This window comes from Saccopteryx bilineata, chromosome 9, assembly GCF_036850765.1.
Source record: "Saccopteryx bilineata isolate mSacBil1 chromosome 9, mSacBil1_pri_phased_curated, whole genome shotgun sequence".
In the NCBI taxonomy this organism is placed as follows: domain Eukaryota; kingdom Metazoa; phylum Chordata; class Mammalia; order Chiroptera; family Emballonuridae; genus Saccopteryx; species Saccopteryx bilineata.
Genome location: NC_089498.1, coordinates 93,523,339 through 93,550,879, shown reverse-complemented (window position 1 = coordinate 93,550,879; position 27,541 = coordinate 93,523,339). Strand labels below are relative to the sequence as shown.

The 27,541-nt window shown below is 42.5% G+C and overlaps 1 protein-coding gene across 6 annotated transcripts; it reads left to right on the top strand.

The window, feature by feature from the left end:
- Window positions 1-25,973, top strand: NCOA4 (nuclear receptor coactivator 4). 6 transcript variants are annotated; one of them, XM_066242786.1, is made up of 11 exons: window positions 53-114; window positions 9,474-9,506; window positions 16,353-16,504; window positions 19,339-19,479; window positions 19,658-19,746; window positions 20,050-20,158; window positions 21,457-21,546; window positions 22,340-22,486; window positions 23,894-24,901; window positions 25,291-25,431; window positions 25,805-25,973. In XM_066242786.1, the coding sequence occupies exons 2-11, from the start codon at window positions 9,497-9,499 to the stop codon at window positions 25,808-25,810; spliced, it is 1,893 nt and encodes a 630-aa protein (XP_066098883.1). In that variant the 5' UTR covers window positions 53-114; window positions 9,474-9,496; the 3' UTR covers window positions 25,811-25,973. The 6 variants fall into 6 exon arrangements, with proteins under 6 accessions (XP_066098886.1, XP_066098883.1, XP_066098885.1 ...); XM_066242785.1 differs by lacking the exon at window positions 53-114 and adding an exon at window positions 8,923-9,037; XM_066242787.1 differs by lacking the exon at window positions 53-114 and adding an exon at window positions 8,924-9,037 and having other exon boundaries at window positions 22,343-22,486.
- The last annotated feature ends 1,568 nt before the right edge of the window (window positions 25,974-27,541 follow it).

Sequence of the window (27,541 nt, the reverse complement as noted above, 5' to 3'; positions counted from 1 at the left end):
GCGAGAAAGGCTGTGCTATCGCGAGAGCAGAGCCTTTCCGGACCTTGGCCTTTGTCAGGCTGTGTCTCTGCACCGAAGGTCTCCGCGGGTCACCCGGAACAGCCCTTGTAGCTGGTAAGAGCCGGAGAGGCGAGGAGCGCGGGCGCGCACTATCCGCTTTCCCGCCGGCGGCGGGTCAGGGCGTCGTGACCGTCTGACTGCGGCCAGGACCTGGCCTGCGGGACGGCCTCCTTCTCTGCGCCGCCCGCCCTCCCGGCCGGGCCTTGACAGCTACTGGCGTTTGCTAGCTGTCGCCGGAGTCTCAGAGAGCTAGGCGGGGCCGCGTGCTGCAGAAAGTGCGCAACATGTGTGGTTTCCTCGTCAGCCCCGCGCTGTGCAGCCTGCGGACCGCCCCGCGTGGCCCTTCGGCGGCGGCGGGACCGGCCGCCCGCTCACTGGCACCATGCACCGGGGAGCGCCTCCTCGGCGCCCCCACGTCCAGGTGGGGCGTGCGGCGGTAGAGACGCACACCCTCCTTGTCTTCGGGGGTGCAATGCCCCTAACGGGGACAACGGTCGCTGTGCGCACCGCCCGACGTGCCCTTTTGTCACTCAGCTAGGCCGGCGGGCCTGAGGGTGGACAGCTGTTTCTACCACGTGCTGTTCCACGGGGTGTTGTTTCCCCACCACCGCAGCGCGGCTGTAAGGGCGGCCGACTTGGGACGCTGCGATACTTCCTGCGGTGACTGGGGGCGGGTAGTCTTGTGCTTGTGTCTGCGCTGTGGCCCCAGCGGAATATTTGTCAATTTTATAGAACGCGGGACCTTCCGGGACTTACCCCGGTGGGGGCGGGGCGCAGGTACCTGTGGCTTAGGCGAGTGACTTGGTCTGTACCGTGCAAGATTTGCTAGCTTGCAGGTTTAATTGAGATAATATTTCTTGTATTTTATTTCTTTTCTCCCTCTTTTTTTTTTTTTTTTTTTTGTATTTTTCTGAAGCTGGAAACGGGGAGGCAGTCAGACTCCCGCATGCGCCGGATGGGATCCACCTGTCACACCCACCACGGGGCGATGCTCTGCTGCAACCAGAGCCATACTAACGCCTGAGGCAGAGGCCATGGAACCATCCTCAGCGCCGGGGCCAACCTTGCTCCCATGGAGCCTTGGCTGCGGGAGGCGAAGAGAGAGACAGAGAGGAAGGAGGGGGGGAGGGGTGGAGAAGCAGATGGGCGCCTCCTGTGTGCCCTGGCGGGGAATTGAACCGGGACTCCTGCATGCCAGGCCGACGCTCTACCACTGAGCCAACCGGCCAGGGCCTCTCCCTCTTCTTTTTAAATAATTTAGTTTTTTCATTTTTCTTTTCTTTTTTTTTTTTTTTGACAGAGAGTCAGATAGGAACGGAGAGAGATGAGAAGCATCAATCATTAGTTTTTCGTTGCGTGTTGAGACACCTTAGTGGTTCATTGATTGCTTTCTCATATGTGCCTTGACTGTGGGGCTACAGCTGACCGAGTAACCCTTTGCTCGAGCCAGCGACCTTGGGTCCAAGCTGGTGAGCTTTGCTCTAACCAGATGAGCCCGCACTCAAGCTGGCAACCTCGGGGTCTCGAACCTGTGTCCTTTGCATCCCAGTTCGACGCTCTATCCACTGCGCCACTGCCTGGTGAGGCTAAATAATTTAGTTTTTTAAAGACTTTATTTATTTTTAGAAAGGAGAGAGAGAGAAGGGGGGTAGGGAACAGGAAGCATCAACCCCCATGTGTGTCTTAACTGGGCAAGCCCAGGGTTTCGAACCAGCAACCTCAGCCTGCAGGTTGACACTTTATCACTGTGCCACTACAGGCCTCCCCCCCTTGTGTGGAACTTTTGTTCTAAAGGTTCCCAGAGAAAATCCTAGAGGTCTAAGTTTTTTTATATTTTGCAAACCTCTACAATTGCGTTATTAACTTTGGGCACACAGGTCTTTAAAAAGTGGAAAAGCACAGGGAACTGTGTGAGGAAAGGAAGATTCTCAAAGGGGGAGGAGATATTTTAGGACTCCCCACTCCATTTTATTCAATCAGCTTGGCTGTGCCAGAATCCCTGGAACCTCTATAGGGACTTCATAAAATTGCACAGAATATTTTGACACAAATCCTTCCTCCCACCTGAGATCTACTGGTTGGTGTTTACCCTGTGAGCATACTGAGAGACATTCAAAGTCACTTGTAACTGCTAATGGACTTTAAATCTCAGTCTCTTATTTCAGTGGTCCCCAACCCCTGGGCTGCAGACCGGTACCAATCTGTGGGCCATTTGGGACCGGTCCACAGAGAAAGAATAAATAACTTACATTATTTCTGTTTTATTTATATTTAAGTCTGAACAATAGTTTTATTTTTTAAAAATGACCAGATTCCCTCTGTTACATACCTCTAAGACAGGGGTCTCCAAACTACAGCCTGTGGGCCGCATGCGGCCCCCTGAGGCCATTTATCTGGCCCCACCGCACTTCTGAAAGGGGGCACCTCTTTCATTGGTGGTCAGTGAGAGGAGCACAGTGACCATCTCATTAGCCAAAAGCAGGCCCATAGTTTCCATTGAAATACTGGTCAGTTTGTTGATTTAAATTTACTTGTTCTTTATTTTAAATATTGTATTTGTTCCCGTTTTGTTTTTTTTACTTTAAAATAAGATATGTGCAGTGTGCATAGGGATGTGTTCTTAGTTTTTTTTATAGTCCGGCCCTCCAATGGTCACAGGGGACAGGGAACTGGACCCCTGTGTAAAAAGTTTGGGGGCCCTTGGTCTAAGACTCACTCTTCACACTTGTCTTGGTCACATGATACATTTATCCGTCCCACCCTAAAGGCTGGTCCGTGAAAATATTTTCTGACATTAAACCGGTCCGTGGCCCAAAAAAGGTTGGGGACCACTGTCTTATTTCATAGAATTAGTCTTTTCTGCTTAGTTGTTAGTGAATCAGTGGCATAAATTCTTCTCTAGATGGCAAGTTCACCGTTATGTCCTCAGGGACTATTACAGTACATGTCAGGCCCTCAATAAATATTTATTGAATGAATACATAAAATCTTAAAATTTTATTTTATTGATTTGAGAGAGAAAGAGAGACAGGAAGGGGGAGAGAGAAAGAGAGGGAGGAGAGAGATGAGAAGCATCAACTTGTAGTTGCTTTTAGTTGTGCATTGATTGATTCTCGTAAGGGCCTTGACGGGGTGGGCAGGGGTCCCAGGGCTCAAGCTGAAGTAGTGACTCCTTACTCAAACCAGTGATCTTGGGCTTAAGCCAGTGACCTTGGGCTCAAGCCAGTGACTTTGAGATCATGGTGATGATCCTGTACTCAAGCTGGTGACCCTGCACTCAAACTGGTGTTTTGGGGGTTTGAACTGGGTACCTCAGTGTCCTGTGTTGATGCTCTATCCAATCTGCCGTCATCGTTCAGGCCATAAAAATCTTAATAACTAAATATAACAGTTCAGTTCAGTGAAGGAGTGAATAACTGACAAAATAGGTTAAAACTTTTTTGCTTGTCTGTTTGGTAATACATAAGTTAAGTCTTAGTATTTGGACGATTTCAGATGTCATGAGAACATAGTTTTGGGTACATATTAGTTTTATTTTGGCATTATTGCTAGTCTTGCATATGTGGAGATTACAGAGGAAGGAAAATATTTTGTCACTTGTTTACTTATGGAAACCACAAGATGTTTACCATGTAAAATTAGGGGTAAGTGGTATTACTGTGATGATAACTAAATAACATGTTTTTCTGTCCTTCACTGTATTATGGTGAGAAGTTTCAAATTGAAGTTAGGGCACAGCTCCAGCTCTGAAAGCCTACCAGACTTCTGTGATGTCAGCTAGAATGTCTGTGGCACTACAAAATCTGAGGGGGAAAAAATCCAGAGTCAGCTGTAAATACAGGAATGTTTCCCCTTTAACCGATAAACCTGCTGGTGCTGTGGGTCTGTTTAGCTGAGCTTTGCCTGGTCTGAAGTTAGAAAAGATTCTTATCTCAGCGACTCTCATGGAATCATGGTTTCGTTGGCAATCCCCTCTCCAGTTTTATCTTGTTTGAAAGGCAACCAAAAAAGATGATACTAAGGCATCATTTCTGTAGTTTGAAAGGAAACTAAAAGTAACAGAAAGATTTCCACTTCTGAAAAACCTTCCTGAATTAATGAAGGCTTTACTGGGACATCAAGTTGATTATCTATGTTTAAAGCAGAACTATACCATACTTATTGTGGCTGGTCTGAATGCAAGCATTTATTTATCATTTATTCATCCACTTATCAAATATATATTAAGCCTGCATTGGTTTTAAGGCCACAGCATCATACAAGTCCACGGACACTGTTCTCTTTATGTCAATTCAGGCTGCTAAGCATTTGTTCAGGATCTTTTAGAAATGGCACAGAGCCCATTGGTTATGTAGGTGATGGTCAACTGTAAGGCCAGTATCCGCGGCCACCATCACAGCCACCTGGCTTTTGTAGGTTCGCATTTAATTCGGGAAGATGGTAATGAAACTGGAGCCAAGAACTGGTGGGCCATTACCTTTATTCCTAGCTTACACTTGGCAAGCGAGTCAACACAAACACACTGGGCTCCAAAACCCACTCATCAAGTTTTCCTAGAATCAAAGGTATCCCCTCTGGTTCCCCATCTCCCTTTTCCTCTCTGCACAAATTGGCTTCTCCTTCAGCACCCGGCCATCTTGACTGCCTCCTCTCCTCCAATTATGTGGCCTCTTTCCCTTGGAATAACATGGTCTCCTCCTTCTCAAAATGGCCTCCTAGCTCCTCCTTTTAAAACTTTTTGGTGTGAAAGTCCCCGGCCCAGCACACATTAGCATAACCAAGCCCTTTCCCAAGATTGAAAGCAATCAGCTGTATCACATGAGAGCATCATCATGTGAGCAGTGGCCATTTTTAACAATAAGAGCAAAACCAGAAAAGGCAGCTTTTACAACTCATTTGCCCAACAGTCAACAAAACGTCAACTGGATTTACATAGTGACTATTTCATAAGGGTACATAAAAGAGTTGAAAGTTCTTGGCATCAGTTACATTTTAACAGGCTGAAAATTCCTCCTTTCTAGCCATTGACTGAAAGTACAAAGGGCCATCAAATTTTAACTTTTCATTATTTAGAGGTATGTAGGTGTAAAGCCAGTAGCCACGGCCACCATCACAGCTGCCTGGCCCATGCAGGTTCACATTTTATTTGGACAGACGGTAGTGAAACAACGGAGCCAAGAACTGGTGGGCCATCATCTTTATCCTAGCTTGTACTAGGATAAAGTGGGCAAGAAATACACACAGTAGGAAAACACTTCCCTTTTTATTCAGAGCTCCCAAAGCCACTGACTTATCTGTTTTTCCTAGAATCAATGGTTTCTAACCTCACCAGCCTTATTCATCTCTGTTCGGCATCTTCTCTGCATAAACTCTGCACAAACTGGCTTCTCCTTCACTTCATCATCTTGGCTGCTTCTCCTCTCCTCCACGTGGCCTTTCTTTGCTCTTCTCTCTACTGCTAATCTCAGGAACTGAGAGAGAGCAAGCTCCGGGTCTGCCCCATTTTATAGTGTAGAAATCAAAACCTTTAATCCAATATACAAACAAGGAAGTCTCTGATACAAAGTCACTTAGGGAGGAAAAGGCTTAGTCTTAAAACTAAGCCTTAGGGCAGGGGTTGGGAACCTTTTTGGCTGAGAGAGCCATGAACGCCACATATTTTTTTTTAAATATTTTATTTATTGATTTTTAGAGAGAGAGGAGGAGGAGGAGCAGGAAGCATAAACTCCCATATGTGCCTTGACCAGGCAAGCCCAGGGTTTCGAACTGGCGACCTCAGTGTTCCAGGTCTACGCTTTATCCCACTGCGCCACCACAGGTCAGGCGAACGCCACATATTTTTAAATGTAATTCTGTGAGAGCAATGCTACAACCTGTGTACATTAGGCATTATCTTAATAAAAATTTGGTGTTGTCCCAGAGGACAGCTGTGATTGGCCAGCCATCCGCAACCATGAACATGAGCGGTAGGAAATCAATGGATTGTAACACATGAGAATGTTTTATATTTTTAACATTATTTTTTTTTTATTAAAGATTTGTCTGCCAGCCAGATGCAGCCATCAAAAGAGCCACATCTGGCTCGTGAGCCATAGGTTCCTGACCCCTGCCTTAGGGAATAACAACCCTGCCTGCTTACAACCTGTCCCCACACTCAATGCAAACTATAAGCGAGTAAATCTATATATCATATTTACAAACTTATTTGACCCACAGTAGGTTTTTTTTTGTATCTTCACAAAATGTTATACAGTGAAAGTATTTTAAATTAAGAAATTGTTTTCTCAGTATTTTTGGCACTAAATGCCTGAAATGGGATCAAGCTGCTCCTCCTGCCCCCCACTGTTCATTTGAAGTCTAAGGGATGCTTAATTGAGGGCAGTGGGCTTTTGTGTTCCCTTTTTTTGTCTTGTGGTTTTGCTTTACTCTTATTCTTTACAAAAATAGCTCTGTATGCATAAATAAGAGCAAGTATTTTACATTTAAAAGATTAACTGAAAGAGGATGTCAGTGCTGTCTAGATTTGTCTTCTGGCCAGAATGTAGTGTTGCAGCAAAGTGACCCAGTGGAGGATGGACACCCAGAACATTATTAGTGGAGAATAATTTATTAAAACGTTGGCAGAGCATGTGGGGCTAGTAGCTTCAAAGACACGTGCTCCCTGAGGTTAATTTCTTACATCTTATATACCCTTTACAGAACACAGGTTTGCATGCAAGGGACTTGTGATCCCTTTGTAGAGGTACAGGTCAATCACACGATTTCAGGATGGGAAGAAGTTTAGGTCAGGTCAGAGAATAAGCATTGGAAATCGCCCATTAAGGTCTTAAAAGCTTTTTTCTTTCTTTTTTTTTTTTATTAAAGAGACAGAGAGTCAGAGAGAGGGACAGATAGCGACAGACAGACAGGAAGGGAGAGAGATCAATTCTTCGTTGCAGCTCCTTATTGTTCATTGATTTCTTTCTCATATGTGCCTTGACCAGGAGGCTACAGCAGAGCGAGTGACTCCTTGCTCAAGCCAGCGACTGTGGGGTCGTGTATGATCCCACGCTCAAGCCAGCGACTCCATGCTCAAGCTGGATGAACCTGCGCTCAAGCCAGTGACCTTGGGGTTTCGAACCTGGGTCCTTTGCATCCCAGTCCGACGCTCTATCCACTGCGCAACTGCCTGGTCAGGCAAGGTCTTAAAAACTTTTAAGAAAAGGAGAGGAAGGGGTTTTTCAGATAATCTCCTGTGGGGTCCCTTCTCCCTGCATTCCTCCTTCCTCCTCAGTGGAGGAGGGGTGGAGGAGGAGTCTGACTTCTCCTTCCTTCTTTAAAACTTTCTAATATGAAAACCTCTCCATTAGCAAAATAATAGCCCTTCCCAAGCAGGAAGATAATTTTTGATTTCACTGACCACTTTTAGCTGGTGTTGCCTAGCCCTCATTGTAAATCACACACAAGCACAAAAATCATATATTACAAATTTATTTGTCCAACATTCTACCCCCTTTGCTTGTTGCTTTCTACACCACAGGCATTCCAATGCAGGGAATGAAGTACATTATACAAACAAATTACAGTAACAGTACAAGTCATACAATTTGAATTACAAAGGTGCCCTTTACAAAAATCTCTGAGTGCTTTGCCTAAACATAAAATGTCCTTGAAGCTTCTTTTCACCAGGAAGAAAAGCTTGGTACAGGGGAGCTTCCTTCCTTAGTAGTAACATGAACATGATACTCATCAGACAGAAAGTGCTTACTGTGTGCCCGGCACTGTCCTAAACATTTTACACATAGTAATTCATGTAATTCTCATTGGGTTGGTTCCATTATTTTGCCTTTTTTTTTTTTTTGTATTTTTCTGAAGCTGGAAACGGGGAGGCAGTCAGACAGAATCCTGCATGCACCTGACTGGGATCCACCTGGCATGCCCACCAGGGGGCATCACTCTGCTGCAACCAGAGCCATTCTAGCACCTGAGGCAGAGGCCCTAGAGCCATCTCCAGCCCCCGGGCCAACTTTGCTCCAATGGAGCCTTGGCTGTGGGAGGGGAAGAGAGAGACAGAGAGGAAGGAGAGGGGGAGGGGTGGAGAAGCAGATGGGCGCTTCTCCTGTGTGCCCTGGCCAGGAATCGAACCCGGAACTCCTGCACACCGACGCTTTACCACTGAGCCAACCGGCCAGGGCCTTATATTGCCATTTTTACAGATGGGAAACTGAGGCACAGATTGGTTAAGTGACTTGCCTAAGGTTACAAGTGGCAGAGCCAGGTTTTGTACCAAGCGGGTGGGTCTCATTCACGACTGTGCATTGTGTTACTGTCTCTCCAGGCAGGGTTCTCAACCTCACTTCAGTAGTCGTAGCTTCTAGAATAGTGCTTGGTATATGGACCGCGCTCAGTCAGCTCTTGTTGAGTGATAAGCATCCGTGAGGTTAAAGCAACAGTGGACGGAGGTCGGAGGTCTGTAGGGATGGGTGAGAGAAGGGAGCAGAGGGACACGGCGGTGGGGGCTTCAGTTGGAAGTGTGCCCGGGATGTCAGGTGTCTGAGAGCCCAACAAAAGCCGTGGCAGACCGCAGCGGGCTGTCAGGGATCATCTCAGTGAGAGTCTTAAATTGCTGGCCAGGCACACTTCCATAGTAACCCGTAAGCCTCTACTGCCACTCGTTTATTTCCCTGTAGTGATTGGCAGCAAAGCCCTTCAATCTTAAACGGGTTGACATTTGGGGCGCGAGGTGGGTAGGCCCGCACTCCACGCGGAAGGCGGGGACCGGGGATCAGGGGGCTGGCGTGGGCGGGGACCTAGGCCTGCAGCCGCTCCCCCTGGGTGCTGCGGGCACGTCCGAGCCCCGCCCTGCCGCCTAAGTGCGTGCCCCTGCCGCTGCCATAGTCTGTCCTGTGAGCGAGCGTGACGGGGCCCGGAACTCACTTTCGGTGTCCCGGGTGAAGTGCTGGGGTTCTGCGGCAGCGCGGCAGGACGAGCCTTCGAGGTATGCTGGGTGGCTCGGCATAAACGGGGGCCCCGGCCGGGGTGTGTGTGTGTGGCCGGTCCGGGCTGAAGGAGCTGTGGGGAGTACCGCTGCTTTCGGACTGGCCGAGCCTTACTGGGCATTAGTGGTCAGTTTGCTGTTACTGCTGGGAAGTTAATGAGCTGGGACTGATTGTTCAGCGTTGCTGGTGTAAAGGCAGACAGATCTGAGCGCAGGCGACAGTCTTAAATATATTGTTGTGAGTTTATGACCTAATTTGCAGGCATTAGCTTCCTTTATCTGCGTGGTTTTAAAAAATTAAGGAGAATCAGATCTCGAATTTCGGAAAGAACTTAGTAAAGAATTAAAGTGGGCTGGGGCTAACAGAAGATATAAATAACCCTTGATTTAATAAATGTGGTATTAAAAACAACTTTTATTTTTATTTTAACTGAAGGAACGAACGTGTGAAGTGAAGAAATGTCTCAAGGTAAAACTGCGGAATATTCACTATTATAATTTTTTTCCTGAAAAGGTTTACATCTAGTCAAATATCTGCTGGGCAAGGGTAGGTTTACAGTTGTGAGTACTTGAAACAGTTTATTCTTGTATTATTGTTAGTTATTATATTTATTTACATTACAACTGTAAACCTTCTTTTGCCAAACCGTGTATGTGTAGGTAGGCTCTTCAAAGGTAACAAATTGCAGTTTTTCAAATTCAGTATCCATGGAACAAGAGGTATCTTGTAGATTCTGTTTTAAGGGCTTGGATTTCTAGCAGTGATTAGGATGCCAGGAAAATAAATAAAAAGTGGACTTTTTAGTTTTTTTTTTTTGAGAGGAGGGGTAAAAAGGGAGTGGGACAGACAGAACTGGGAGCCGCAGGGAGAGATGATCTGATCTGAGCCTTCATGCAGATGGACAGATGGAACTGAGTGGCTGTGATCCAGGTCTGGGATCAGAGCTGGGCTCTTGCTTCTCTCCATACTCGGCATTGGTGCTGGGCAGTGTTTTGATTATTCTGACATAGAAAGGTACTATTTTTTTGTTTGTTTGTTTGCATCACCCAAGGAAGAAGGTTCTGGTAAATTGTCATAATTTATTAAGGGCTATGCAAATTCAGGACTTAGAATCTTAATGGAAGTTAATTCCAATAGTAACCCAAATGTTACTATTTGAATGGTAATTGAAATGATAATTTTGAAGTGTTAATTTTAAATTTTGGTGTTGGTAAAATAAAACTAATTTGTGTATGATAATACAGTAAAGGAAGAACGAGCTGGTCAGACAGGTGGAATCCAAAACTAGACAGTAGGAATCCAAATCTCTCTCTTGTGGCTGTGGAGTGTCATGTGGGTTGTTGAGATGATCAGGGCCTTGGTTGCTTCATCTTTGAAATGACAGTGCACTAAAGAGATGGTGAAGTGTTTTCCAACTTCAGATTGTGGTTTGTGGCAGTTACAAGTGGGTCATAACTCTGGAAATCTTATGGTTGAACCATGTGATAGTGACTTAGCTTCATTTGTGGTTGGTTGCTCAATTCTGTTTCCATGATCTTCGGACTTGATAACAATGCTTTGTGCAAAGCATTGTGTAAATATGGTATATGTAGTTTTTAGAGCTCTTTGAGGAAAGCGCCAGGTTTTCCTGGAGCTTTATTGTTGGAAGATTATGTGTGTCTCTCCTTCTTTTCCCCCTCCCTTAAAGAACCCTAGAGCAGTAGTCCTCAACCTTTTTTGGGCCACGGACTGGTTTAATATCAGAAAATATTTTCACAGACTGGCCTTTAGAGTGGGACGGATAAATGTATCACGTGACTGAGACAAGGGTCAAGAGTGAGTCTTAGACGGATGTAACAGAGGGAATCTGGTCATTTTTAAAAAATAAAACATTGTTCAGACTTAAATATAAATAAAATGGAAATAATGTAAGTTATTTTTTTTTTCTGCAGACCGGTACCAAATGGCCCACGGACCGGTACTGGACCACTGCCTGGGGGTTGGAACTACTGCCCTAGAGGATTTAGAACTTCCCTAAGTTCTAAAAAGCACATACACTTTTTTTTTAATGAATTTTTTATTTATAAAATTTTTCATTTAATATTTTCACACCATGGTTGACCATAGAGCACTTCTACTTTTAACTTTGTCTCAAAAAATATATGTTTAAGGCAATCTTCTTTGGAAGGTGGTGGTAGGGCAGTAGTTTGGGTTTTAAACAGGAATATGAAAAGACATTTTTAGTAGTCTTTCACTGATTTGAATTTTAGAATTAGAGCTGATTTGGTCCAGTCTTTTTACAGGTGAGAAAACAGGCAAACGTGCATACTATGTTTATGGCTAAATGATTATAAGTCAGGGCCTTCTCACTTCAAAGCCTTTTTTAGCATCTGCTGCTTTCTAGAGTCCAAAGGTGAAGGGTCCAAGGTTCCCAGATAAACATAACAACAATGTATGGCCTGTAGCCATGGCCACCATCACAGCCGCCTGGCCCATGCAGGTTCACATTTGATTCAGACAGACGGTAATGAAACAACGGAGCCAAGAACTGGTGATCCATCACCTTTAATCCTAGCTTGCACTCGGTGGGCAAGAAATACACACAGTGGGAGAACACTTCCCTTTCCATTCAGGGCTCCTAAAGCCACTGACTTATCCGAGTTACCTAGAATCAAAGGTTTCTACCTCCTCCCTGCACAAACTCTGCACAAACTGGTTTCTTCAGCACTTTGCCATCTTGGCTGCTACTCCTCTCCTCCACATAGCCTTTCTTTGCTCTCTCCCAGCATGGACTTCTCTGCCCCATTTTATAGTTTTGAAATCAAAACCTTTAATCCAGTATACAAACAAGGAAGTCTCTGATACAAGGTCACTTATCTGAGGCATAATGGGATTCCTCATGAGAGTGCACCACCCCACATCATGCAATCAGTCAAGGGTGTGGGGAAAAGCTTAGTCTTAAAACTAAGCCTTAGGCTATAACAACCCTGCCTGCTTACATCCTGTCCCTCACACCCACTACAAACTATAAGCGAGCAAACATAAATATCATATTTACAAACTTATTTGACCAACAAACAATAAGCGCAGTGTTGAAAAATACAGTCTGTAGGGTCTGGGTTAACTGCTAATAGGCAGATAATGTCTCACTTTAACTTTACTGTAGCCTTTTGTAGTTATTGTCATTTTCTCCATTTATTTCCATAGAATTGAGGCCGAAGAATTTAAGTAAATTCAAGGGTCTCAAGCTTTGCAAATGCAGCTGGACTTGGGTTTGTCAGACCTCGGAGTAACATCCTAACCATTATGCTTGCTACACTAGTGCTCGAACGTGGAACAAATGGTGATTTGTTGAAAATGGCTATGTGAACTAGTTACCTCAAACAAGTCTCTTTAAATGTGGCATTTCATAAAGCTAGCTCAGGCTTCATCTCATTATGATTTAAATTCAGCTGTGTAATGAGGTTCTGGATTTCAGCTTTGATTTTCCAGTGCAAGAGGGTGAGCATTACATAGCTTCCATCTTGGAATCTAGGCTGAGGAAGTTAACTGCCCCATTGGGAGGAGGGGCAGAGCCTAGGGCAGCAAAGGGACAAGCACCATGGCCGCTCAGAAATGAAACGGGTTTTCTTAGTGGCTGGCAGATGGGCTCTAAAGACCTTGTTCTAACAAGATGACTATGTTGAAGACTGACACTTGTTTTAATTTGGAAACTTAATTAGTAAGTATGTGGGGGAAAGTGAATTTTACAACTTTTAATTTAAAAAAGATTTTATGTATTCATTTTACAGAGAGAGGAGAGTGAAGTGGGGGGAATGAGAAGTATCAACTCATAGTTGCTTCGCTTGAGTTGTTCATTGATTGCTTGCCTTATATGCCTTGACTGGGCAAGCCCAGGGTTTTGAACTGGCGATCTCAGCGTTCCATGTCGATGCTGTGTCAATAGGCCAGGCAGTTTTGTAACTTAAATCTTATCTTGCCTTCTGTTCACAAGTGATAAAAGAAAAATCTAATTTGTGTACTTCTGCTATATTGTCCTCCTAGTAGGCAGTGCATGCGATTGAATTGGGAGGACTTACTTCAGGGATCCAGTATAGCAATCCAGTCTGCAATACAGTCAGCAGCGAGTTTGAATTTGTCTCCCACTTGACCTAGAGCTCTGTTTTTTTTTGACTTTATGAAGCAACATTTTAACTTAATTTTATTGTTTAAACTTTACATTGTGCCAGGCATTGTGGCATTTCACACAAATGTGGGAAATTTGGCACAGGTGAAATTTGGTTAACACCAAATTTTGAAAGACAGTGAAATACGCCTTGCATATAACTAAGCACAGTGCCAAGTGAAGCAACTTGTGGTCATGTGGGAGCACTCCAGCTCTCTAGATCTGAGCTAACATTTCACTTGTAATATGTAAGCATTTCTCAGTGTTCCTACAGTGTGTGCCAAGTGTATATATACGAATGCCTATACTTAAAACAGGGCAGCTTACAGTATGAATAGGAAGGCAGCGCAATAGGTACACCTGGTGTTTCAAGGGTTGGAAAAAATTTCAGGGATTCCTGTCAAATCCTGGGAAAAACAGACTGAGGTAACAGAATAACCAGGGAAGTTAGGAAGTTCCCTGACTCTTTCAGTTTCTTACAGGAAGTCTTTAGTTCCTGAATGTGAAACTTCTGCTGAGATGGTCAGGAGAAAACCTATTGGGCTTCTTCCTCCCACAGTTTTATGTTAGAAGATGAGGCTCACACTACTTTTGTCCCTTTCCAGCTTTGTGATAGCTGCCTGGTCCTAAACCTAGGCCTCAAATGCAGTTTAAGCCACAGTTTCCTTTGTTTCAGGTGAGCAGTCAACCGTTTCAAGGACTGGGTAGGCTGCTGTCCTGCTGAAGGCCGGCTGCTCTGAGGTCATTGCTGTTAGGACTGTTGGGATGTGCTTTTTTTTTTTAATATATTGCCTCAGATTTCTCCTGTTGATCCTCCTCCTCTCACTTTGGGTGATTCTGAACATGTCTGCAAATATTTGAGAAGAGACTTTTCATACAAAGGGTAAACAGCCTCTATTCTGAAGAAAATTTTTATGGTTTTCAGAATGCTTCCTTCTAAAGTGTGTTTTTATAAAGAAATTTCAAATATTGTCTAATAAATATGGAACAGATTAGTCCTACGACAAGCATAGGAATGTGTAGGGTTTTTTTCCTAAGATTTAGCACACTGCTGCTACCTCAGACAGGGCTCACTTTCAGTTAAAATTTTCCATCCTTTTAAAAATACTCTTCCACTTTGTCCTCCCCCATTCTAGTTCAGAAAATTTACAGCGTTGTAGATGTTGTTTTGAAATCTTTCTTTCACAATCCCGTGTCATCTCCAACCTGAATGTCTGCCTTCTGTGTTTTCATCCGAAGAGGGAGAACAGTTGCATAATTGGGAAAACAGGGACACACCTCTAAAAATGCTACAAACTGGCTTCAGCCCATTATTCTTTGAGTACTTTCTAAAAATTTATCTTATGTTTAATTTAATTGTATTTTTATTTAGCCCATATTCACTTTGTCCACAAAGATAGCATACAACCTTGTCATAAGTCTTACTGTTGTCCAGATATATCATGTCTATAACATTGCATTGACTGGCCAGTTTATTAAAACTGTCCAAGGGAATAACTTTGGTGTCTTAGGGCTTAGTGAATCCATGCTGGGCTACAGTGATCATTGCTTTCTTCTTCTTTTTTTAATTTCTTATTGAGAGGCTGGGAGGCAGAGACAAGACTCCCACATGTGCCCTGACTGGATCCACCTGGCAAGAACCCTACCAGGTGATGCTCTGCCCGTCTGAGGCAGCTGCTCTGTTGCTTGGCAACTGAGCTATTTTAGTAGCTGAGGCGAGGCCATGGAGCCATCTTCAGCACTTGGGGCCAACTTGCTTGAGCCAATCGAGACATGGCCACAGGATGGAGAGAGAGAGAGAGAGAGAGAGAGAGAGAGAGAGAAAGAGACGGGTGGGGAGGGGTGGAGAAGCAGTTGGTTGCTTCTCCTGTGTGCCAGGACTTTTATACACTGGGCCAATGCTCTATCACTGAGCCAACCGGCCAGGGTCTGCTTTCTTTTTCTAAGTGTTTAAAAACCATTTTTTTAAATTGATCCAGGATAGACATCAGTGGCTTCTGTCAAACTTTGCTTCGTTGCATTTTTTAGCTCCTCTGTTGCAGTCTCATACCACTATATCATTGTTTATATGCTGTTCTTCCCACTTCGATATCTTACCTCTCGTAAACCTAAGCTTGTGAGAGACCACACTAATTTCTGTAAGTACCTTTCTTATGTCAGAATCCTATGAAATTATGTTAGATTTACATTTTTTTTTAATTCAGTGAAAGGAGGAGAGGCAGAAAGACATATTCCTGCATGGCCCTGATCAGAATCCACCTGGCAAGCCCACTAAGGGGTGATGCTCTGCCCATCTGGGGCGTTGCTCTGTTGCTCAGCAACCAAGCTCTTAGCACCTGAGACAGAGGCCATGGAGCCATCTTCAGCACCCCGGGGCCAACTTGCTCAAGCCATGGCTACAGGAGGAGAAGAGAGAGAAAGAAATGGGTGAGGAGGGGTAGAGAAGCTGATGGTCGCTTCTGTTTTCCCTGACCGGGAATCGAACCCAGGATGTTCATATGCCATGCTGACATCTCCCACTGAGCCAACTGGCCAGGGCCAGCTTTACATTCTTGAGAGCTTCCTAGCTATGAAGCCAGCTCTAAGTTGTTTCAGAATTAAAAAAAAAAATACATAAAAAAGAAAAATTAGATGAAAAATTCTGTCTTCTCAATAAATTTAAGTAAATGCCAGATCTAAATAATGTTCTAAATTCTAAATTGTTTACAAGCTTTTTTTTTTTTTGCAGCTTTTCTTCTCAAAGTAATTATGGATCCTTGTAGACTTTATAGTTTTCACCTCTAAATCTGTAAAACAAGAACACATGCCCCTTTATGACTTCATGTGTATTCTAAATAGAAACTTAACACTCTGATGTTCTTTCAACTCTTTGCAGGCTGTATGCACTATTGATTCAGAAAAATGGGTGTATTTTTTCAGAAGTAGCTGTTTGCATGTAAAGTAAAGTATTACTAAAGTTTGTGACAGGAACACAATAGTGGCGAGTGGAGAGAGGAGGCATTATTTATTCAGATCATACTATGTGTCAGGTCCTTTGTTGGAGTAATGTAAGCAGTTAGTAACTGGAAGCTGGTTGGAATGATCATTTGGGGGATGACTGAAAGGTAGTTTTTGGTTGTAATTATGGTGTAATTTGGATTGCTCTTTTTGTTGTTTGTTCTCTTTTAAAGGAACAGTGAGCAGAATGAGTACCTCCCAGGACCAGAATGGCTCCAGCAATAGAGAACCCCTTTTGAAGTGCTGTGATGCACAGAGGGACTTGGAGCTTGCTATTGGTGGAGTTCTCCGGGCTGAACAACAAATTAAAGATAACCTGCGAGAGGTGTGATGTGCGCTTTTCTCTTGCCTTGTCTGGACTCTTATCACAAGGATATAGCAGTGTTTTTCAGCTGCTGGTCCGCCAGAAATTTTGTACGGATCTGCGAAAGAGTGAACCACACCCTGATGTAGGAAGATCCAATGATCTTAGTCAAATTCACTTATGCTCAGGGTGATGCCTGCCTTAGCAGTCCCCAAAATAATTCTCCTATTTTCACCAATCCCTAAGTATAAAAATGTTGAAAACCACTGGGTTAAAGCATGGCCAAAGGCTTGGCTTCTCCATGCCAACCAAAATATTATACCCCATGCCTCTTGCATGGTCTGCCTGAAGGGTTGATGCCTTGGATTCAAAAGGGAGATAAAACTGATGTTAGAAGAGCCTCAGAAACCTTGTACCCTTTTAGAGAATTTGTTCAGCACATATTTTTGATTGCTCCTCTGGGTGATTCCTGTGCCAAGCATTGCCATCAATAAAAAAAACCAAAATCAGAACAAAACAAAATGAATGAGCAGTGTACTGGTGTAGGAAGGATGGTACTGCATCTTGTCCTCTCCTATCTTTTTTTTGTGTGTGTGACAGAGAGAGGGACAGATAGGAACAAACAAGAAGGGAGAGAGATGAGAAGCATCAATTCTTCGTTGTGGCACCTTAGTTGTTCATTGATTGCTTTCTCACATGTACCTTGACGGGGGGGAGGGAAGGGGGCTACAGCAGAGCGAGTGACCCCTTGCCCCTTGGGGCTCAAGCTCATGAGCTTTGCTTAAACCAGATGAGCCTGTGCTCAAGCATGCAATCTAGGGGTTTTGTACCTGGGTCCACTGCGTCCCAGTCCGACGCTCTATCCCAGGGTCCCCAAACCACAACCCGCGGGCCACATGTGGCCCCCTGAGGCCATCTATCTGGCCCCCGCCGCACTTCAGAAGGGGCACCTCTTTCATTGGTGGTCAGTGAGAGGAGCCTAGTTCCTATTGAAATACTGGTCAGTTTTTTTTTTTAAATTTTATTTATTTTTATTTATTTTTTACAGAGACAGAGAGTGAATCAGAGAGAGGGATAGACAGGGACAGACAGACAGGAGCGGAGAGAGATGAGAAGCATCAATTATTAGTTTTTCATTGCACGTTGCAACACCTTAGTTGTTCATTGATTGCTTTCTCATACGTGCCTTGACTGCGGGCCTTCAGCAGACCAAGTAATGCCTTGCTGGAGCCAGCGACCTTGGGTTCAAGCTGGTGAGCTTTTGCTCAAACCAGATGAGCCCACGCTTAAGCTGGTGACCTCGGGGTCTCGAACCTGGGTCCTCTGCATCCCAGTCCGACGCACTATCCACTGTGCCACCGCCTGGTCAGGCTGGTCAGTTTGTTGATTTAAATTTACTTGGTCTTTATTTTAAATATTGTATTTGTTTCCTTTTTTTTTTAACTTTAAAATAAGATATGTGCAGTGTGCATAGGGATTTATTCATAGTTTTTTTTTTATAGTCCGGCCCTCCAACGGTCTGAGGGACAGTGAACTGGCCCCCTGTGTAAAAAGTTTGGGGACCTCTGCTCTATCCACTGTACCGCTGCCTAGTCAGGCTCCTCTCCCATCTTGTAACTTGGTAGTAGCATGGTTTTGATGGTGGCATGGTTCTGTAAATGATTTTATATTTTTGAGCAAGCAAGAATGAAATGTTTGTTCCACTGGCTTTGTAATATTCTGATGAATGGGTAGACCAAGGTGTATTAGATAACTTTGAAATACAACTTGATTATATAACAAAATGTGTTTTAAAAGTTTTTATGATAATTCTCATGGATAAGTTATATCTTTTGATTTTCTTAAGATTTTTACATTTACCCTTCTGAACCATTGTTTATGCTTTCAGAAACATTTAGTTTATAATTTTACTTAGTCTCTTCTAGTGGTCTTAGGATATTGACATGTAATGATATCTTTATTAAATTGGCCTACTGTGTACATGGACAGCTTATTTGTAGGTAAGAAGAGAGATGAAGACTAGCTATTATGTTAATACTTTTTTCTTATTTCACTTACAAATTTATAAAATTGTATGAAAAACCGAGGGGGGTCAGTATTATATGATGTATCCTTGTATTTTCTTTTGATTACTTTGAACACCGAAAATAAACCTTATCCTCTTAAGAGGAGAAGTATTGTAGAAGGATTTTAGAGGTTCGGAATGCCTTTATGGCTGGAATTCTTAAACTGAGTCCATGGGGCTTTGGGACGCTAAATCCAGAAATTTTAGGCACAGTTTTGATTATATGCATTGCTCTGGGATGATGCCCTATAGCAGGGGTCAGGAACCTATGGCTTGTGAGCCAGATGTGGCTCTTTTGATGGCTGCATCTGGCTCGCAGACAAATCTTTAATAAAAAAATAATAACGTTAAAAATATAAAACATTCTCATGTATTACAATCCATTCATTTCCTGCCGCTCATGTTCATGGTTGGGGGTGCTGGAGTCAATCAAGCTGTCTTTTTGGATAACACCAAATTTTTATTGGATAATGCGTAATGTACACGGGTCATTGTATGGCTCTCATGGAATTATATTTTAAAATATGTGGTGTTTATGGCTATCTCAGCCAAAAAGGTTCCTGACCCCTGCCCTATAGACATCAGTCATTGGACAGCCAGAAGGAATTGTGACTCCCAAAAGTTTAAGAACCTCACTGTTCTATGGGAAATGTGTTCTTTGGGCTTAAGACACTAATGAAGCTAATATTTATTAAATTAACTTAATAAATTTATTAAATTAAATATAATTAATATTTATTAAATTAATAATTTATTGAATATTTTTTTATTAAACAATATTTTTTCCTAGATTAAAGCTCAGATTCACAGCTGCATAAGTCGTCACTTGGAATGCCTTCGAAGCCGTGAGGTGTGGCTGTGTGAACAGGCAGATCTCCTCTATCAGCTTAAAGAGGAGGCGCTCCAGCAGCAGGCCCAACAGCTCTCCTGGGTATGGTGGGTGCAAGGCTGTGATTGGTTTGAGCTTGGTTTCTGGTTTCTAGAGAATGCCTTTCCTGTATTGTAGCATTAATGTAGACGAGGTAAAAGTTTCATCTGAGGTACTGTTTGTTGAGTACACTTTGTGCTTTGAGGATCATTGTGGCTACATGGTTTCATTTTTCTTACAGCAACTAGGCCAGTTCAATTGTCTTATTCATCAGCTGGAGTGCACCCAGAACAAAGATCTAGCCAATCAAGTCTCCGTTTGCCTGGAGAGGTAAAGACTAGTTTTGCATGTTTGATTTTTGGTGATTTGACTTTGGTGTATTAAAAAGAAAAGTCGGTATTGTAACCCATGGTATGTATTGGATTTACTTGACTTCTCTGTTTCTGTGATCAGATATTCTGCTTTATATATTTAATATTATACTCAGTGCATGGTTAAGTCATCTCCCTTTGGTTGAGAGTCTTAGAAAAGCACAAGCATTTCAGATAATTCACAATTTGTCTTTTGTTTTGAATGAAGTTGAAATAGATGCTCCTTAAAAATAGTCAGGTTTCATTTATTTATTTTTTCCAGACTGGGCAGTTTGACCCTCAAACCAGATGATCCGACTGTCCTGCTCTTTGAAGCAGACACAACTTCTCTGCGGCAGGCCATCACCACGTTTGGGTCCCTCAAGACAATTGTGAGTAATACTGATGGCCCATAGTGTACTTCTCAGGTCTGTGGCCTCACAGATGGTCTTACAGCTGTCACATTTTTACTGTGATTAGAGGCTTTCTTGAGATTTTGGTGAACTTCAGAAATTTCACCTCCTGATTAAGTTGACAGAACATTAGGTTGGTAGTTCTTGAAATGTGATACTGACTCCTGGACAATTGCTATAATTCATCTTATATTTTTTAATTTACCTTTGACATATTTCTTACAAAATTTATGGCTTAAGCCCTGAACGGGTGGCTCAGTGGAAGAAATGTTGTCCTGTTGTGCTGAGGTCGTGGGTTTGATCCCTGGTCAGGGCACGTATGAGAAGCAATCAGTAAGTGTACAACTAAGTGGAACAACTGAGTGTGTAATAAGGAGTTGATGCTTCCTTCCCCTCCTCTCCCCTCTTCTCCCTCCCCTCCCCCCACCTTTCCCCAACCCCTCCCCCTTCCCCTCCCCCCTCCCCCTTCTCCTCCTCTCCCTCCTTTCCATTCTCCCTCCTCTCCCTCCTCCTCCCCTCTTTTCCCTCCCTCCTTTCTCTCCTCTCCTCTCCCTCCCCCCTCCTCTCCATTCTCCTTCCTCTTTTCCCTGTCTCAAATCAATGGAAAAATTTAAAAAATTTATGACTTGAATGGTGCTTCTTATAGAGAACCAAACACGGTCTCATTTGGATCTTGTTAAAAATAGTATGCTACTGGCCCTGGCCGGTTGCCTCAGTGGTGGAGCATCAGCCTGCTATGTGGAAGTCCCGGGTTCGATTCTTGACCAGGGCACACAGAAGAAGCGCCCATCTGCTTCTCCACCCCTCCCCTTCTCCTTCCTCTCTCTCTCTCTCTCTCTCTTCCTCTCCCACAGCCAAGGCTCCATTGGAGCAAGGTTGGCCCCAGGTGCTGAGGATGGCTCCATGGCCTCCACACCTCAGGTGCTAGAATGGCTCCAGCCACAATGGAACAAAATGCTCCAGATGGGCATGCCGGGTGGATCCTGGTTGGGTGCTTGTGGGAGTTTGTCTGACTGCCTCCCCGCTTCTAACTTTGGAAAAATACAACAACAACAAAAATGTAAAATGCTACCAATTCTGGTGAATTGTCTTGTATGATGATACTTATGTAATAGAGTATGATTCTCAGACTTGATAACTACTTTGTAAGTCATAGAATTTAGTGTAAAGAATATTCTATAGGTAGTAATGTTTTGCTTAATACTTTTGAAATCTAGGAATTACAGTTTCACTTTTTTTGGTATGAAAGTATAACATTAATTGCTTTTATTTTGTAGCAAATTGCTGAGCACTTGATGGCTCATGCCAGTTCATCAAATACTGGACCCTTCATGGAGAAAAGATGCAACATCCCATTGCCAGAGCAGGTAACATGTAATTCTGTTTCTGAGTTATTACTTGGCTAATACTTCTTTTGGGTTGTGGCTAACTTACCTTTTTTTAAAATAACATATATTTTTAAAAAGACACCAGTGATAATGAGTTAGTTTATACAATTAAATGAAATGCTTTTCTTGAGACTGAATGTGAGACATAAATTTAGAGGTTTTATAGGTGTTGAGAGAGAAAGGAATTATTACCCATTAGTTCATAAAAATTGTCATCCGCTCTCTGATTAGTTTGGTTTCCTCTTGGGGATCCTTTCTTTATAAATTCATAGAGATGATTTACTTTTTTTTAAAAATTATTTCATTGATTTGAGAGAGGAAGGGAGAATGAGTGAGGGCAAAGGGGTTGGGAGGGAGGGAGAGAGAGAAAACCATCAATCCATTGTTCCACTTAGTACATTCAGTTGTGCACTCATTGACTGCATCGTGTACCTACGTCTGGGGTTGGACACACGATCTGGGTATGGCAGTGCGGGGGTGGGTGGGTGGGGAACAGCAGTCTAGCCACTGCACCACCCAGCCAGTCTGAGGGTTTACTTCTATAAAGGCATTTTGAATATAGGTTTCTAGAGATTGTGAGTTGAGGAGAACCCTGGAGCTCAGCTATACTTCTTGTTTTATAATTGTGAAAATGGATACTTAGGGAGGTCATGTAACTTTTGAAGGATTGGTGCCAAGCCAAGATTAGAGAGCTTGGGTCTCTTGCTTTTGTGGTGAACTTTCTGCTCCATCTGACATTGCCTCGTTAAGCAGCAAAATATTGTGTGATTAGCAGAAGTCAGCATCCAGCACCACAGCTGTCCCTCTCAGTGAATGGCTCCTTGGAAGTAAACCTACCAGTGGTTCTCAGGCTCCTCATATGCCCAGCACCCATCTCCAGGATTGGCTCATGCAAAAGCAGACCTTGGAGAACAGTCAGGTGTGTGGTTGCTTTCTCGTTTGAGGTAGATACAGTAGTAGTAGATGGCGTTAGTTACTAATAGCATGTCTTGTTTAGTTTTTTGTTCTGGCCTGAAACATGCAATTTTAATGACTTTTAATACAGTAATGACAACTCTTCACCATAGATAGAAAACAAGGAACTATATAAAGAAATATAAACCCGTAATCCCAACATGTAGAGACAACTCAGTAACATTTTTATTTATATACCTCATTTTTCTGTGCATACATATACTTTAAAAATATCCTGTAAATCTTATTTTGGCTAGTAGATTTATTCAAACATGAATATTTCTGTTACTTATTTTTTCCATAAAATTCTTAATAGTATATAATGTTTCATCAATTGGCTATAACTTAAATCTCCGGTTTTTCTGAGTATAAACAAAGTTCTTCTAAACACCCAGGAGCTAATTATTTGTATACAGTCTTTGTTAGTTCCTTAGGAATAAAGTCCTAGAAACTGCATTCCCTGATTAGTTTTAGGTACATATTGCCAACTTGGCTTTCTAGGAAATTGATGCCAATTTGTAGTCCTACCAGTTGAGTATTGAGTGTTCTTGCTTCCTCAAAGCTGCGCTAATAGTGGTAGTTACCAGTTTGTTCCTCATTTGACACAAAATAATTTTGAGTTTCTTTGATTTTTAAGGGAATTGAATTTTCATGTTTATTAGCCTTTTTAAAAATGATTTGCCTAATCATATCTTTTGCTCTTTTTATTCATAAAAGCATATTATGTAGAAATAACTTTTCTTCCAATCTATGCTATAAATGCTTTCTCCTAGTTTGCCTATAATATTTTTCAGTTTTTTAAATTGCAGAATATATTTTCAATGTGCTCAAATATATATATATATATATATATATATATATATTTGATAACATTGCAACTGAGAAATCCCTTGTCTCGGCTTAAATTTAGAAATATTGGGCAATGCAGTTAATGGGCAAATAGAACTTTCTTTTTTTTTTTTTAAGCAATAGATCGAAGGACAGATAGGGACTGACAGAAAGGGGGAGAGATAAGAAGCATCAATTTTTTATTGTGGCACCTTAGTTGTTCATTGATTGCTTTCTTTTGTGCCTTGACTGAGGGGCTCTGCAGAGCAAGTGACTCCTTGCTCAAGCCAGCAACCTTAGACTTCAAGCCAGCGATCTCTGGGCTCAAGCCAGTGACCATGGGGTCATATCTATGATCCTAACCTCAAGCCAGCAACCCTGTGCTCAAGCTGGCGACCCTGGGGTTTTGAACCTGGGTCTTCTGTGTCCCAGTCCAACACTATCCACTGTGCCACTGCCTGGTCAGGCGGCAAATACTCTTATCATTGAATCCCAAAGCAGTAACAATGTTCTGGGAAACTAATGTTGTGTACTTTTTGTGCAGACTTCTGCCAGAGTCTGCAGTTTCTTCAGTAATGCGTGGGGCAACCTAAAGGGCCTGGAAAACTGGCTCCATAAGAGTCAGCAGCAGGCTGAAAAACCAAGTTACCCAAAGGCTAATGGCTGTTCTACCACCAGCTCTTTCTTCACTGGTGCTGAAAAGGTTGAAGATCTAGAGCTTCTTGATCAAGATGCAATGGATCTTTCTGATTGGTTGGTGACTCCTGAGGAGTCCCCAAAGCTGGAGAATGGGAGCGATGACTGTGAAGCCAGTGAGAAGTGGAAACTCTTGTTCCAAGTGTTCCAGGAGCCCTACAGGGTGAGTGACTGGCTTGTTAGGCCCGATTCCTGCACCAGCTGTCAGGGCCACCAGCCCAGAGGTGTGGAGATTGAAAACCTGGGCAATCTGAAGTGCCTGAATGACCACATGGAGGCCAAGAAATCCTTGTCCACTCCCAGTCTGATTATCGAGGACTGGCTTGTCCAGAACCACCAGGACCCATATAAAGTAGAGGAGGTCTGTAAAGCCAATGAGCCCTGTACCAGCTTTGCAGAGTGTGTGTGTGATGACAATTGTGAGAGGGAGGCCCTGTGCAAGTGGCTGCTGGAGAAAGAAGGGAAAGATAAGAATGGTATGCCTGTGGAACCAAAACCCGGATCTGAGATGTGTGCCGACTCTCTAAAACCGTGGCTCTGTCCTTCCAGAAAAGAGGTGACAGAACAAGCTAAGACACCAAAGCCAATGTCTCCCTCTAGAATTGCCGATTCCTTCAAAGTGCTGAGGAACAGTCCCTTGTCAGAGTGGCTCACCACACGCTCATGCAAAGAAGGACATACCATAGAAGTGCCTAGTACCAAGGATAGAGCTGGCAAACAAAAGCTTCCGGGCATGGCGACCATTTCCTGGTGTCCCTTTAACGCAGCTGACTGGGTCTCGCCAGGAAAGAAGACAGGAAACATCAGCCAGTTCTCTGTAGGAGAAGATAAGTGGCTACTTCGAAAGAAGGCCAAGGTGGGTGCAGACATCAAAATAGCACCATTTGACACATGTTTAATAGATTTTTACTTTCCTAATGCCAAACCTTGCAAATGGTCTAGATCCTAAAACATGTTAAATTTGTGTTAAATATAAATTTTGGTGCCATGTTAGCAACAGAATGATTTATGATTATTCAGACTAAAATTTCAGGTTCTTAATCCCCATCCTGCAGAGAGAGAGAAAAAAAAAAAAAGCCCAGCCAGTTTTATTGCTATTGCTATTTATGGAAAAGATTTAGGGGCAGAGGAAACTGTGGTCACCTTTACTCTTATTAGAGAGAATACCCAGCGTTTACATCTTCTTTACAGACACTGTATTGGGGAAATTATTTGTAGCAACCCGCCATTCTTGTCTTCCTGCAGGAAGTACTACTTAATTCACCTCTCCAGGAGGAGCACACGCTTCCCCCTGACTGCTATGGCCTCCCAGCAGTTTGTGATCTCTTTGCCTGTATGCAGCTTAAAGTAGATAGAGAGAAGTGGTTGTATCAAACTCCTCTACAGGTGGGTACCTGCCTTTTGCGTAAATATTTGATTTTACTGTTTTTGTCTTACGCATGAATTCACTTTGCCCACTGAACCATATTCCTACTATTGGAATGAATATTAAGCAAGTGAGGCTAGGAGAGAGGGAGATCACAAAATTTCATGTATTTCACTTGAACTTGCTTTATGATAACATATATTTCACTTGAACTTCCTTTATGAAATGACTAGGACATACTTGAAAGTAACCTTTCAAGATGATGTAGTTGGGAATTTTTAGAACCTGTGTGAATTCTAATAGCTTCAGAAATGAATGAGCCAGTGCTTTACAGTGAGAAATGTTTTTATCCTACAGTGAACTGAGTTTTTATCTGTGGATGTTTCTTTTCAGATGTGAAGGAATGGAGTACTAGAGTCAAGCAACTTTTCTGCAAATCATACTTCCATGAGCCGAGTGACTGCAGCTTGCCAAATCATTGTTTTTGGGTGTGACCAGTCAGCTTAGTTCCTTTCCTGCCTAATTCTAAACTAGTGAAGAGAAATAAATGATCAAATTATGAGTTACTGTGTAAAAGAAAAAGGCTGTTTGTTGATGCTGAAATGATTGTTTCTTATAGTGTTAACTCACCCCTACACTAGAAATCTTAGTATTTCTTTCATAACCTTCATGGCTCCTTAGATTGAGTTGTTACCTAGTACATTAAAACACTATAGTTTTAACAATTAAATAGTTCTATAACCAAGGTATTGATGTATTATTCTTTAGAATGCTTCGTTGCTATGGGTTTTCTTTCATTAGTGGTAGAAATTTTTTCTTCTATTTAATGCATTGTGTATTTCACACAAATAACCTTGAGAATATAGCTATTTAAAAAAAAAACAAAAACCAATGTATGTATTAACATTGTGCTATTTTTTGACATTAATTACAAAACATTTAGCCCGTATGTCAGATTCTACATGATTTTCTTTTGGAAGAAATTTAGCTACTGCAGATTTTGTCATTCCTTCTCTAAATGTTATTAAAATATCTAGAGAGCTCTTTTGGAAGGGCTCTGAAGTGCTTTAAGCAGATATGCAGGGTGGTTCTAACCTCTGAAAATACTCTGAAGAATGCAGGCAACAGTGCCTCAGTGCCAATTGATCAAAGAATAAAGACATTGGTAGTGTAGTGTCTGAACTAGCATTTGCCCAAAGGTCATTCATTGGTGCATCCTGTGTAAATGGAAATTGAGCCTGAAACTTGGTGCTTTTAACTAGGGATACATTAAACATCCTCTTATTTAATACAAGCAGTGTACCTTTTCCTCTAAAAGAATAATGCAGTTTGTATTTAATGTTTAGTGAACAGGCTGTTATGAACACTTGTGCCTTGGGGTGTTTATTAAAGCTTTATGAAACCTGATGTTTTCTTAGTATCTGAGAGTCATGTCCATGCTTTAAGAAGTTTCTCTGAGGAGATAAATAGGATTTACACTGTTTTTAGATTATCTGATATATGTACCTACTTTCCGGGCCTTTAACTATTAAGCCACTCAGCTTGCCTTTGTGTATGGTATTGGAAATACTTTGTGTGTGGTGGTGTCATTTAGAAAGCCCTCTTGGGAACATTTCAGTTTGACTGTGTCATTGCCATGCAGCTTTATTGGAATTCCTGAGTCACTGCTGGAAAAAGCCTATTATTTTCCTTCCCCCCAGGCACTTTAGAACTTGAATACAGGTGGTGGGTAAAAACTCCAAGCCTTTCCATTATCTTAAGGTTGCAGGAAACTAGTTTTTGAGATTTAACACAGTGTGTTCCTAAATTTACATTAATCACTATGCTAATGAGTATGTAAAACAGCCTTTTGAATTGATGCATTTTATACCTCATTAAAAGTGTAACAGCCATAGTTGTGTGTATTTGTAAAACTACATTGTAACAAAACATTCTATCAGGTTATATGTGATAGCCTTTGATTAGTGGTACAGCTGATAAAACAACAAATATTTAAAAAATAAATGTATATTCAGTAACATATCAATGTATTTTAGGAATCTTAGTAAGAACAGGTATATTCTTATTAACTTCCACTTTCAGTCTGTTCCTACAAACCATTTACATCTACTGCTTTTAATTTGCCAAAGT

Excerpts from the sequence above, each read along its gene's own strand:
- NCOA4 (XM_066242786.1), top strand. Across the intron at positions 19,480-19,657 it reads AGGCCCAACAGCTCTCCTGG|CAACTAGGCCAGTTCAATTG; the intron begins GTATGGTGGGTG and ends TTTTTCTTACAG. Across the intron at positions 21,547-22,339 it reads ACATCCCATTGCCAGAGCAG|CAGAAGTCAGCATCCAGCAC; the intron begins GTAACATGTAAT and ends TTGTGTGATTAG.